The sequence below is a fragment of the Ambystoma mexicanum genome, chromosome 12, assembly GCF_040938575.1.
Source record: "Ambystoma mexicanum isolate Mex_15411 chromosome 12, UKY_AmexF1_1, whole genome shotgun sequence".
Lineage (NCBI taxonomy): Eukaryota > Metazoa > Chordata > Amphibia > Caudata > Ambystomatidae > Ambystoma > Ambystoma mexicanum.
The window spans coordinates 849,670,045-849,683,955 of NC_090936.1; the positions used below are offsets into that span (position 1 = coordinate 849,670,045).

Below are 13,911 nucleotides of genomic sequence, written 5' to 3' on the forward strand. Positions count from 1 at the left end.
TCCATATTGGTGGATGTGGATGTTATGTGGCACCACAAGGGTTCTGAGAGGTTCGATGTAAAAGTTGAAGATCAAGGCGGAAAGAATGGATCTTTGCAAAGACAATTTATAAATTATGGAGTGACTCAGAAGGGAGCAGAACTGCATGTGGGATAATAGCTTTGTTTTGATCTAAATGGCAATCAAATCAAAGTCCTGCATCTGTGTAGCAACCCAACCTGCAAGCTTCATTGACTTTCAGTTGCTCTGAATCCATAGTAGCACTCAATCCCTTTTTATATTACATATAATTGTAATGAGTGCAAATCTTTTTTAACTTCTAAACTGTACACAATAAAAAAAACACTGCTTCTATCAATTAAAATGTCATTAACAGTAAAGAACGAATAGAGAAAAAGCAGACAGCGTATCAGTGATGAAAAGCAAGTGTAGCCAGTGTGACAAATCCGTGGATGTCATCCCTTGTTCACTAGGGGGAGCCCCTTTTCATAAGAACCCAGTTCCCTCTAAGAGTACCGGGACAGGGAAGAATAGGAGCTACCTATGTGAAAATCCCTTTCCCAGGACTGTGACAAGGAGTATCCCCAATGACTCACAAGGGAGTGAAAAGATCAGTACTGTGATGAAGGAGAAGTGTGGAGGAATGAGGATTACCTGGAAGAACCACATTCAGCAGTCTCATGTTTTGCCAAGTCCTATTGGCCAGAGCCAGTATAAAAGGGAAGACGGACTCGGAAAGTGGAAAGCAGAAGCAGAAGAAGAGAAAGCTGTGGACCAGAGGCTCTGTCAGGAGGGGGAACCTTTGCACACCAGTGGGGCATTGAAGACTGTGGGGAGGCCAGTGGAACCCCTTGTCAAAGGACCTGACAGAAAGCCTGACCTTCCATGGGGGATCCAGGGGACCCACATGTTTAGGAGCTGCCACAGCACATTGGAAAAGGGGGAAGACTGCAGAAGCCCAAAACCAAAGTGGAAAGACCCCAAGACTGAACAGGGACTACCAGGAGAGACCCTAAAGGTACAGGGGTGACCAGGACGCTTGCCATGGTCAGAAGGGAACAGTGGGATACCTTTACCCTAATCCAGCAAAACAGGGGAAGAAGTGAAGCACACGGAAGCTTCCCGCGCCCCCAGGAAGGAAAGCAAGGAAGACAGGTCTGGGACCCTCCCCCAATGAAGATTACCATCATCACACGTTTTCCTCGTTGCAGTACTTGCCAGGCTAGTGAACAAGGTCTGCCACACTGTCACGAAAGAACCTTATGGGTTTGAGACCTGTATCAAAAAGGTTTGAAAGCAAAGTGAAACAAGAGATGAAGCGACCAGGGGAAAGAAAGTGTCCTCTCTGGTGTTGTGAAGAAGAGCATAAAAAACAGTTTCCAAAAAAGCTACCATGTTTGTTGCACATTTAGCTGGAGACAAAACTTGACACAAACAGTGATGATACCATCTTTCTAAACATATGTAAAGAATGGTAGAAGTCAGTCAGATAATACACAGTTAAATGTGTTTATAAAAAAGGAAGAGACCTCTCAGTCATACACTCCTACAACACAAGCAAGTCACTTAAAATTGTAAACAACATGAATCCTGTTATTACTTACACAGTTTCATATTTACTGTTCCCAATCACTTTTCTTTCAACAGACAAGGGTGATGTTAGTAACATATGAGTGACCTTTCACAATTTCATTTAAGCACACAAGAAAAAGCCCTCAAAAAACAATGTCAACAGGCAAATCTGTTTCTAGCCTTGTTGTTCTCCTATCAACCATCTTAAATAAATCAGACTTGGGTAACAGTTCAAGGCTGTCTTCAGGATACCTAACCCTTCAATGTGGTAAACATGATGTAGTATGAGGATTCTTGGCTGAGAACACGTATGTTCTACCAGCTCCTCTATTCAAAAGTGCATAACATTACATTTAGTGAAATTCATCTTCCAATACGTTCATTGTATTATGGAACATTTCTTTTTTACTGCCTTGGTCTAGAGACATAGGGATTCTCTTCCCCAACAACAAGCCGTTGTAACCAATAATATGTCCACAAATGGAGACGCACTAGTTTGTTATCTGTCGAGCTAGGACATACACCTATGCCCTTTCTTACACACAACTCTGAAGTCGACACTATGGTTGTGCCCTTAAATTGCTAGTTTCACCAAGTTCTATTGTCATCCATCAATTTGGACAATTATTATACTGCAGTGTTTGTTGTTTTTTGTTTTTCTTGCCCAACTGTGTCAACTTATACTATTACAGCTTTTTACACAACTTAAATGCCTTATTCAGAGCTTTAGCGATGTCCTCCATGAGGTGGTCAAACATTCACTGATATTTTCCTCTTGTAACTTCATGAGTTATCACACATGCCAAGCCTGTAGAAGAGCCCATAGTCAGGTCAGTATTCTAGTTATTTGAAAAAAACAAATGTAATTATGTTAGACTGGTCAAGCACCTGTCTTATGCAGGCAGGGTGTGTAGACAGAAATCTTCTTGTTTACTCTCATATAGATGTGGTAGCCAGTGATCGTGGACCGCTATCCTTTTTCCTCGCACCCGTCTTATCAAAAATGACGCTGTAAAAGCAAAAAGAGTGCCGGCTCATTAGATAATCTTGTAGGGTGCATATAGAATTAAATTATCTCTCCGCCAAATATACGCAACTTACTTGTTCTGTGAGGACCCTTGGGCACAGATAATTGTTCGTAATCGTTCTTCGTATATTCAATATTTGCACTCTAGTGGTCGCGATCACGTGATATTTAAAGCTCCGTCAGGAGAGCCAAGCACGTATCAAAATACCAGGTAGTTAATTGTCGCCATGTTGGATGTTCTTTAACCTAGTGGAAGGATAGCGCTGTTGAAGAAAAAAGGCTCCCGACTAGATACATGACTATGCAAAGTGAAAGTAGAGTTGGATCACGTCTCCGCCAGTGATAAACCACTAGCTTGTCATTCATAGACGCTTCAACGTAGTTCACTACGCAGCAGTGCCTCGCAATTGCAATATTTTCACTGTGGCAGTTGTGATCACGGGAAAATTACAACTACATTAAACTAGCCCTGCACATGTCAAAATGCCTTGCGGTTGGTTGTCGCTATCTTGGACCACCAAGGCTACCTCCTGTCTGAGCCTGTGGCATACGAACCAGCCATCGCGAGGAGCAGGAGCCTTACAGTGCTGCTGGAGCAACACCCCTCACCATCCCCTGCAGAGGTAAGGCCCAGGGCTTTACAGGTTTGGACGGGTGACTTTTATCCAACTACCAGCCACATCCATACTAATTAGCAGCATTGCAACACGGACGCCGTGATTGCTGCTTCACGCCGCGAGTGAAGGCTGTTTTCCCCTCAGCATCAAAGAAAACCTTTCATTTGCTTCACTGGAATCACCATTATCCACGAGGTATTAAAACCTCTCAAGATGGCTGCCACATTTGCCGTATGATTTTCGATCCAGGCTGCCCAACCTGCTGGCCGAGCCCTGCTGCCGATAGGCTGCCTTCTGTTTCTTTGCCCAATCCCGAGACGCCGGAAGGTGAAGCCAGCCTCTCCCACTAAGGCCCAGACCTCCTGTCTGAGCCTGTTTCGAGCCGCATCGGAGCTGCAAGGAGACTCCCCTCACTCCTCCTTACCTCGACTTGGCTGGAGCATGAGTTCCCCTGTAAGTTCCCCTTGCATTGCTGGAGCAGTGTCTGCAGCACCATCTGCCTAACTCTGTAGTATCCTAAGCCGCATGGACCTTGCACGCTCTCGGTAAGAACTTATCTCCAATACCACGCTACCCGCGCCCCAGAACTTGTACACTCTGACCTCCTGCACACGCTAAAATAGTGCCTCTGCAGCATGGCCTTGATAACCCACGTACTCTCAGTGCAAATATACTAAACGCTATTAACCAACTACTCTGTTTGTCATCATATGCTCCGCTCTCCCATGCGTACCATTCCTCACATGGACCTCGCCATGCATATTACAAAATTGTGCGAGCTAGCCTAAACCGTGCACCTATCTTGAATGTAGTTATGTTGTAATTACTTGACCTTAGACCGGTACTTACCAGCAACTCGCCAACTGCTATAACCATTGTGACAGTACTACTTATAAACATTTGTGCCCACTTAGTCTCCAGACACCCCTGCATGCCTCGATATTAACCTACGGCGCCCTCATCACTTTTAGCCTGTGACCCTGCACAAGAACCTTCTCCGAAACGCGCACGCAAATGTCTAACTTTCCGAAACTAGCTACACTCGCTCGTGAATCCTCTGAACGAAACTCCTATACCCTCCTGGCCTTAACTAGCGCTGCCATGATACTATGAAAGTTTAACCTGCATATACACTGTCCTTTGAAAGCATGACCTGTGCCCATTTCGCCTAGCTAGTGCTGCCATGATAATATGAAAGTTTAACCTGCATATACACTGTCCTTTGAAAGCATGACCTTTGCCTATTTCGCCTAGCTAGCGCTGCCATGGTACTGTGAAAGTATGACCTGCAAATACACTGTACTTTGAAAGCATGACCTGTGCATAATTGCTTCTGGGTATCTGCACATACATTGCTCAAACTCTGATCCTAGTCAACCGTGCCTACCTTGCTATTAACTTGCAACTACTGAATATATCTACATCCAGAAATGTGTGCTTACTCTATACTTAGACATTTAGATTCTGAACGCTCTGTTCATCTGACTGCAGACTTGCGCAGAGCATCGGTCTCCAGAACCTAGTTCCCTAGTGTTTCTAGGCCATTCCAATAATCAGTTATGCTAATCTTGATCCTCATCATCATGTTTCCCTTCTACCTGGTCCCTCATGACCTCCCATGTACAGGAACGCACTTCCTCACCCATCTCAATGGCCTCAGCTGACCAGCCTGCCCAAGACACCATCCCATCCCCTGTCCCACCCCATTCCTACCCAACACAAACCCTTTCCAACCTGCCTCCTCTGAGTCTCACCCAACAGCAGACACCTGCAGCAACCAAAAAGCTATGCAGGCCACCATCCCTTGCATAACCAGCCCTAAAAACCTCACCACTAGTAACTCCTACCCCAGCCCAGGCATAACAAGATTCGACCGCCTCAGATCTAGGACACACACACCCTCGACTCCTTCTAACTCAGGCTCAAGAAAAATCAAAACCAAACCCAAACCAGCCACTCGCATTACTCACCCTACATTATCCCCTGACCAGAGCACTCCACGCTCCTTTACTTCCTGCCCCCGCATACTCAACAAAAAAACACCCTTAACCACCACTGAAACTATCAAAGGTGCACTCATCAACGCAAGATCCTTAGTTGCCCATGCCCTAGACATAGCTGACATCATCTCCTTCAATGATCTAGACTTCATAGCCATCACTGAGACCTGGTTCCATGCAGCTTCGGGCCCAGCACTAGCGTTAGCTATTCCTAATGACTATACCATCCACCGCACAGACAGACAAACCACCAAAGGCGGCGGTGTAGCCATTATTGCAAGAAGCTCCCTTATCATAAGACACATACAAAACCAGTCATTCCCATCTGCGGAATTACTCACCATCAAACTATCCACCTCTAACACAAGCACAATCACCACCCACCTCATCTATAGACTGCCAGGCCCCATATCATCATTCAACGATGATATAGCTCTCCTGCTCTCCTACAACACCAAACCCAACTCACAATTACTTATCCTTGGTGACTTTAACCTCGGACTCAGTGACAACAAAGATGATAAAGCAACCACCGTTGCAAACACTCACCCACCACATATCACAACCCACACACAACAAAGGCCGCATCCTTGATTGGATAGCTGACCTCAACTGTCATACCACCATCCTCTCTAACACACCATGCGCCTGGACTGACCACCACCTCATCACATTCACCATCAACAAAGACACCCAAACACATGCTTCCCCCCTTATGCTCCACCTACTTTCAAAAGAAATAGCAAAAACATCACAGTTGAGAAACTAATTCCTCTACTCCAACCCATCATTAATTTCTCACCAACCATTCTCAAAGCCATAAACACTGTTGCACCACTCAAACTACGGAAAGCCAAACCATGTGTGCATCTCAATTCCTGGTTCACTCCCAAACTAAAAACTCTCTGCAAAAAACAAAAGACAAGCTGAATTAGCGTGGAAACATTCTCCCTCTATTAACGACAAAACATCCTACGCACTAGCCTCCAATACCTACAAGGCAACAATCATCCAAACATGTATAATGAAAGAATCTGCAATGCCAAATCCAACACCAAGGAGCTCTTTAACATCCTGAGAGACCCCGAGTCCCCCTCCCCCATCCCAGACCCCTGTACCAAAGACATCTCTTGGTGTACCAACATTCAAGAAGCTCTCCTTGGTAAAATCGCTATGCTACAAGCCAAAATCGAGTCGAAGAAAGAAAGCCTCACTTTCGCGGATAATCCTATCACTCCTTCCCACACCCCATGAATGGATGTCAACAACTTATTTGAATTCTCCACCATAACCATAAAAGAGGCTGAAAATATAATTAACTCACTTAAACCATCCAAATGCCAAGGCGACATTTGCCCGGCACCAGTCATCAAGGACGCAGCCAAACATCTCGCTCCCTTCATCACATCCTTCGTAAACGCATCTTTCACATCTAGCATAGTACCTAACAACCTAAAGGGCTCCTGGGTTCTACCCCTTCTCAAGAAACCCACCTTAGACCCTAGTATTCCCAAGAACTACAGACCTATTATGACTGTGCCCTTCCTCCTAAAAATCCTTGACAGAGCGGCCTACCTGCAGATACAGAACCATCTTGAGAAAAACAATTTACTAGGACTAAGACAATCAGGCTTCCGACCTAAACACGGCACCAAGACTGCCCTAATCAACCTCAAGAAACAAATGGACAACATCAAAGACAACGGCAAACTAGCCCTTCTTCTCCTCCTCGACTTGTCAGCCGCCTTCGATTTGGTTAACCATGACATCCTCTGTAAACACTTAACCTCAACAGCCAAATTCTCCGACAAAGCTAATGCATGGATTCATTCCTTCCTGAACAACAGATCCATGAGGGTCTTCTCTCCCACAGCCTGTGCCAAACCAGCCCCAGTCACATGTGGCGTCCCCCAGGGGTCCTGCGTCTCCCCCACATTATACAACGTATTTACAAAACCCCTCTTCGACATACTTGACCGATTGGGCTTCATCTACACTAATTACACAGATGACACCCAAATGCTCATCCCATGAACAGGCGACTATTCCACAGACAACACAGTACTCAACAACATTTATTCCATCATTCAAGAATGGATGGCCAAACACGGCCTGTGCCTCAATGACGACAAGACGGAGCTTCTCCTAGGCTCCCAATCCAGACTCACTAAACTCGACAAACTTTACCAGACTTTCAACATCGACGGCAACAACATTCCCGTCTCTAACAGCGTCAAAACTCTTGGGATTTACCTTGACTCCTCCCTTACATTGACAAGACAAATCAACGCCATCTCATCCGCCACCGCTTACACATGTAAGCTCATCAATGCCAGCAGACCTTACCTCTCTTCTTCGATCTGCACCACCCTAGCCAGAGCACTAGTTCTCTCCAAAGTCGACTACTGCAACGCACTCTATATAGGTACTAGCCAAAAAAAATATCAACAAGCTGCAAGTTATTCAAAACAACGCTCTTAGAGCAGCCATGAACATACCCAAACACGAACACATCTGTGACACCAGACGATCTTGCCACTGGCTATCTATTCATCAAAGAATCAAATACAAAACACTCTCACTCACTCACAAATGCTTATCTAATCAAGCACCCAGATACCTCTCAGACAACTTCACACACCACACCCCAGCTCGCCCAACCAGATAAGCCCAAACACACTGCCTAAATATCCCTAGATACAAACTCCAAAAAGCAGGAGGCTCAAGCTTCCCGGTGCTTGCCATGAAACTCTGGAACTAACTAGCAGGCGATCTCAAATCCGAACCATCCTTTCATAGATTCAGACAAAGTGCCAAAACGTGGCTACTGGTCAAAGAAGTGTAGAACACCATTTACTACCCATTCTGCACAATCTCAAACCTGTAAATTATGTCATGTTATGTACATCACCTGTAACTGTTTCATAATGTCTATATTACCTGTATTGTTTACCTATTGACTTTGCCTGCAACTTAATGCTACGTTGTAACAATCTCAAGCGCCTGGATGCCCCATGGCCAGGCGGCGCTATACAAATAAATAAACTAAACTAAACTAAACTAAACTTTAGCCAATAATGTCCAGAACTTGCTTAATGTCCCTGCAGTTTCGCCAAACTCTTGTAGCAACATGTTCATGCAGCATTTTGACACGTGCAAAGCTAGTTTTATGTAGTTGGAACATTCCCGTGATCACAACTGCTACAGTGAAAATATTGCAATTGCGGGGCACGGCTGTGTAGTCAACTACGTTGAAGCGTCTATGAATGACAAGCTAGTGGTTTATCACTGGCAGAGAAACGATCCAACTCTACTTTCACTTTGCATAGTCATGTAACTAGTCGGGAGCCTTTTTTCTTCTACAGCGCTATCCTTCCACTAGGTTAAAGAACATCCAATATGGCGACAATTAACTACTGGTATTTTGATACGTGCTTGGCTCTCCTGATGGAGCTTTAAATATCACGTGATCGCGACTGCTAGAGTGAAAATATTGAATATACGAAGAGTGATTACAAACAAATATCTGTGTCCACGGGTCTCCAAAAAACAAGTAAGTCGCGTATATTTGGCAGAAAGATAATTTAATTCTATATGCACCCTACAAGATTATCTAATGAGCCGGGCGCTCTTTTTGCTTTTACAGCGTCATTTTTGATAAAACGCGTGCGAGGTAAAAGGATAGCGGTCCACGATCACTGGCTACTACATCTAAATGAGAGTAAACAAGAAGATTTCTGTCTACACACCATGGTGCATGACCAGTATGACATAATTACATTAGTTTTTTTTAATAACCAGAATACCGGCCTGACTATGGGTTTTTGTGCAGGCTTGGCATGTGTGATAACCCATTAAGTTACAAGAGGAAAATATCAGTGAATGTTTGACCACCTCGTGGACGACATCGCTAAAGCTCTGAATAAGGCATTTAAGTTGTGTAAAAAGCTGTAATAGTATAAGTTGACACAGTTGGGCACGAAAAACAAAAAACAACAAACACTGCAGTATAATAATTGTGCAAACTGATGGGTGACAATAGTACTTAGTGAAACTAGCAATTGAAAGGCACAACCATAGTGTCGACTTCAGAGTTGTGTGTAAGAAAGGGCATAGGTGTATGTCTTAGCACGACAGATAACAAACTAGTGTGTCTCCGTTTGTGGACATATTATTGGTTACAACGGCTTGTTGTTGGGGAAGAGAATCCCTATGCCTCTAGACCAAGGCAGTAAAAAAGAAATGTTCCATAATACAATGAACGTATTGGAAGATGAATTTAACTAAATGTAATGTTGTGCACTTTTGAATAGAGGAGCTGGTAGAACATATTGGACAAAGAGTGAATAAATCGATGTGTCGGTCAGTTTCTGAAAGTTTTGTATATATTTGTTTTTAGATACGTGTTCTCAGCATTGAAAATCCAAGAATCCTCATACTACATCATGTTTACCCCATTGAAGGGTTAGGTGTCCTAAAGACAGCCTTGAACTATTACCCAAGTCTGATTTATTTAAGATGGTTGATAGGAGGACAACAAGGCTAGAAACAGATTTGCCTGTCGACATTGTTTTTTGAGGGCTTTTTCTTTTGTGCGTAAATGAAATTGCGAAAAGTCACTCATAGGCTACTAACATCACCCTTGTCTGTTGAAAGAAAAGTGATTGGGAACAGTAAATATGAAACTGTGTAAGTAATAACAGGATTTATGTTGTTTACAATTTTAAGTGACTTGCTTGTGTTCTAGGAGTGTATGACTGAGAGGTCTCTTCCTTTTTTATAAATAAATGTAATTGTGTATTATCTGATTGACTTCTACTATTCTTTACATATGTTTAGAAAGATGGTATCATCACTGTTTGTGTCAAGTTTTGTCTCTAGCTAAATGTGCAACAAACAGGGTAGCTTTTTTGGAAACTGTTTTTTATGGTGTTGTAACGTCCTCATTTAAAAAAGCCCCCTATATCAAAAAAAGAGGACTCTTTGTGCTCCTTTTGTGTGTACCGTTTTGAAGAAGAGGCCAGGAGAAGGGAATCACCCTCCCTGTTGTTGTGCAAACTGCATGAGAGAAGTCAAGAAAAAGACGGCACTCTCGTGACATTGTGAAGAGTATAAAGCAAGCCTGGGAAGGGAGACATTTCCCCTGGTGTTTGCAACGACAGTGAGAAGAAGCCTGAGAGAGACCAAGAAAACGGAGCCATTCTCTTTGCGTCAGTATTTTGAGTTGGCACTTTGCTTTCCTTTTGAACCGAGAACATTGCTACTGTGGAACTCTGATTATTGTGCACCCCTTTGGAACTTTGTTTAGGTACATATTGGACCTTTGTTTTTCCCCAAAACTTAACCCTGATTGGAATTCTAATTCACTCTTCTGGATCAAGAAGCCTCGCATCCATTCTAGTTTAGTTGGCAAGGTAAGAGACGGAAATAGGTTTTGGATACAGCACAGTGGACTATACACTTTTTACAGACATCCTCACAGGGTCCTTAGTATTTGGTTTGAGTCAGGTAAACCCCTCTTAGTAACAGGGCTAGGTAGGTCTTTCCCCTATTTTCTATTGAATAAATGTGTATGCCAACACATGTATACTCCTGTGTCTGTCTCCTACCTCTGCACTCTCTTACCATTTTGCATGACCTCAGTCATAGTACACCCACCACCTTTCCACAGGAAATCACACCCTTACATGTTACAGATCAATGCCACTCATCAAACATTCTACAGCATCCACTAGAGCCTTATCACAGCATGTGTGCTGTTGAACTAATCACTACTGTACACGGCCTCTTTCCTACTGTTGACAGCAGACAGCACTCTAATAATAACTTTCAGAATCATTCACTTCATCTTCTTAAGTATACCCCATGTTAACAAGAAAGCTCAAAAATTCCATTGGGAAATCTGCCTGTCTCTGCTGCGCAGGGTCAGCATATGGTATGCCCCTTCCCTCATAGTTCAATTTGTAAGATACTGAACCCATCCTATGTAGCTGACATGGTGTTTCCTCAACCAACTCAAAGCTGTATAGTGTTTGGCTAACCCAATTGCTATATTGAAAATCCTGTGTTGTAGGCGTGCTGAGTCTTTCAGTATCACTTCATCATCAGGACTCTGTATTGACTCATACAGTATCCAACGTTTAATTCTATATTTGGTTAGTGCACATGCTGCCTTCCACATTCCATTGGTTATCTCTATCTCAATTTCCCTACTACACTTTCCCCTGACTTTATGGAAAGGACCAGTGTCTGTATGCATTATGTTAGCATAAAAAGCTTTGCCTCCTGAAGCTTTGCATATCTAAGAGCATTCACAGCTGTCCTAGGTCTGTTCCCCAAAAGTTCATCAATAGATCAATAAGTGTCCTTGCGATAAAGGTCCCCAAGGTGCTGCAGTCTGGAGGAAACATATTGATTGGGTCTGTACCCAGTTCAACACCACTAGCTTTAATCCATTCATCAATGGTGTATGAATCATATATTGGTAAGCAAACCCCTGTGCGTATTACACCTTCTTCAATATCACCAAATGTATGCTCTCCAGGGAAGTCCCTGTGGTACTCCCATGGGGACGTCTCTGTCATGAGTGTGATTCTTAGTGCAATTACACATTTTGCAAGATTTTGGGCTATGTCTGTAATAGCTAATGTCCTAGTGAACGTACTTCTACTTTTACATAGGTATTTTAATATTTTGTTGTTTGGTCTCAATACTTTGCTGTAGTCAGGGAAGACTTTCCGAGATCTTTGGCAGGGAGAAGATGACTGTAAAGAACACAATAACTCTTTCCAGCCGCTTATCTTGCAATACATTTGAATGCACTTTCCCTGCACTTGTCTTGCAATACATTTGACTTTGCATTATTAAGCAAAATGACAGTGAAATGCTCTGTGATTGTATGTGTCTACTGGCTCACCCAATTTCTTCCTGTTTATTAGATAATAATCAATGGAGGTTACTGTACCAGGGCTAAACTGCAGTTTTACAACTACCTCATATACATACTTTGCACATTTTAATTAATAGTTAGCTGAGTGTAACTAGTTTAGCAACAAGCAAAAAATACTATTGCCTGACTATATGTCACTGTACACATTAACAATGTAACATACAAAAATTCACTTACGGACGTCTCGCTGAAATGAATCTCGGACTCCCCAATACTGATGACAAGACTTTTTGAGCAAACAATGTCATTGTCGAAACACCTCTTGTTCTGTGCAATTATTGATACGTTTGAATTATCCACACTCTGAAAGGTTGGTAACAGAATATTTATGATTAAATAAAAGCAAACCAGAAGATGTTCAATACAGTTTGAATGAAGTAGGGCAGTACTAGTAAGCATAAGATATTTTCATTATTTGGGGAAGGGAGAGAAATAAACATTTTATGACTGCAAATGAACAATAGGTGCATTTTCTGGTACATGGAAAAATTCATGCTAACAACAGGAGGGTCTTTTATGTATCCTTTCATTGGACAGGATCAAATGCCACCCTATTGCAAAAACCAATGCTACAGATAAGATTTAGGGAAGCAGTATATTTGATTAGCATGACAACTGGTGATAACTGCGGAATGTGTTGCCCCAGATGTTTTGTCTAATACGTGATGCTAAAACGCCACCTATCGAGAATGCACACAGCCTGCAAATGTCCTACGGTTATGTAAGAGAAAATGCATTTGACATAATGGGCTAAAATAAAGTGAACTGAGAAAAGCCTTTTTGAAAGAGCAAATGAGGCACTAGTCACAAATTATGCCTGCTGTTGAATTGAGCATTTTTCTCATTGCCATGACGAAAAGCATGCCCATGGAAAATGCAAGCTGCAGATAGATGTGAGCACGTTTAAGACCATTTCTAAAGTCCTTTTTAATGCAGTTTATTGTCAGTGTTTGGACAGGATGGAAACTGTGATTATTTAAACATAATCTTTCTATGTGGCACTGCAACAGGTCTGATTTCATATTCTGAAGACAATCACACATTTCTTCAACAATTTCCTGAACAATGCTAACGACATTACACACAGAAATGGAACTAGACCAGTACAGAGTGTATTTGTAATATCCAATTAAAATCAGCAGGCCTCAAGAATACATATTTAGGATTTTGTAATATTGTTAGCAGAAAACATACTGTGGATCATAACAAAATGTAACTCAAGGTTGCATTGTCTTTCTCCATGTTTCCAATTCACTTTGAATAATGATGCATTTAAAACTCGAAATGAACATGTCCGATCATATTGCTGGATGTAGATTGGGGTAGCTTTAAACTGTGTTAAACTGAGCTTCTAAAGCCTAACCCCATTTCAGAAATACAGTCACAAGCTATGAGGCCACACAGCACTATTAAATTCACAAGTTTAAACTGTTTCTGAAAGGTCTCATAAAGGCACTGCCAAATGCTTGCTTAATGGATAGGTGCAGCGAGACCTGTCACATATGTCATTACAGACCACATCATTAAACCCATTAACTAAGGTCACGAGAGAGAGCTTACTGATCTCCTTGAACAAAAAGCAAAAAAGACTGTGCTTTGACATATTTTCATATCAGGAAGGAGAATGTACAAGGAATGTATTACCATCTGCAGGCCAAAATCAGCATTTCTTCATTTACAAGCAAATAGGAAAACTAATTAATGATATTTTTAATCAAAGCTTTAATTCTTCGAAAAATCATATCT

The 13,911-nt window shown here is 42.5% G+C and overlaps 1 protein-coding gene across 1 annotated transcript in view; it reads right to left on the reverse strand.

Annotated features, from left to right (window-relative positions):
- Positions 1-13,911, reverse strand: part of OTOGL (otogelin like) — a 1,792,821-nt gene that overhangs the window by 698,958 nt on the left and 1,079,952 nt on the right. The window contains exon 26 of the mRNA XM_069629328.1: positions 12,343-12,468. Within this exon, the coding sequence (XP_069485429.1) occupies positions 12,343-12,468 (126 nt within the window). The remainder of the gene's footprint in view (positions 1-12,342; positions 12,469-13,911) is intronic.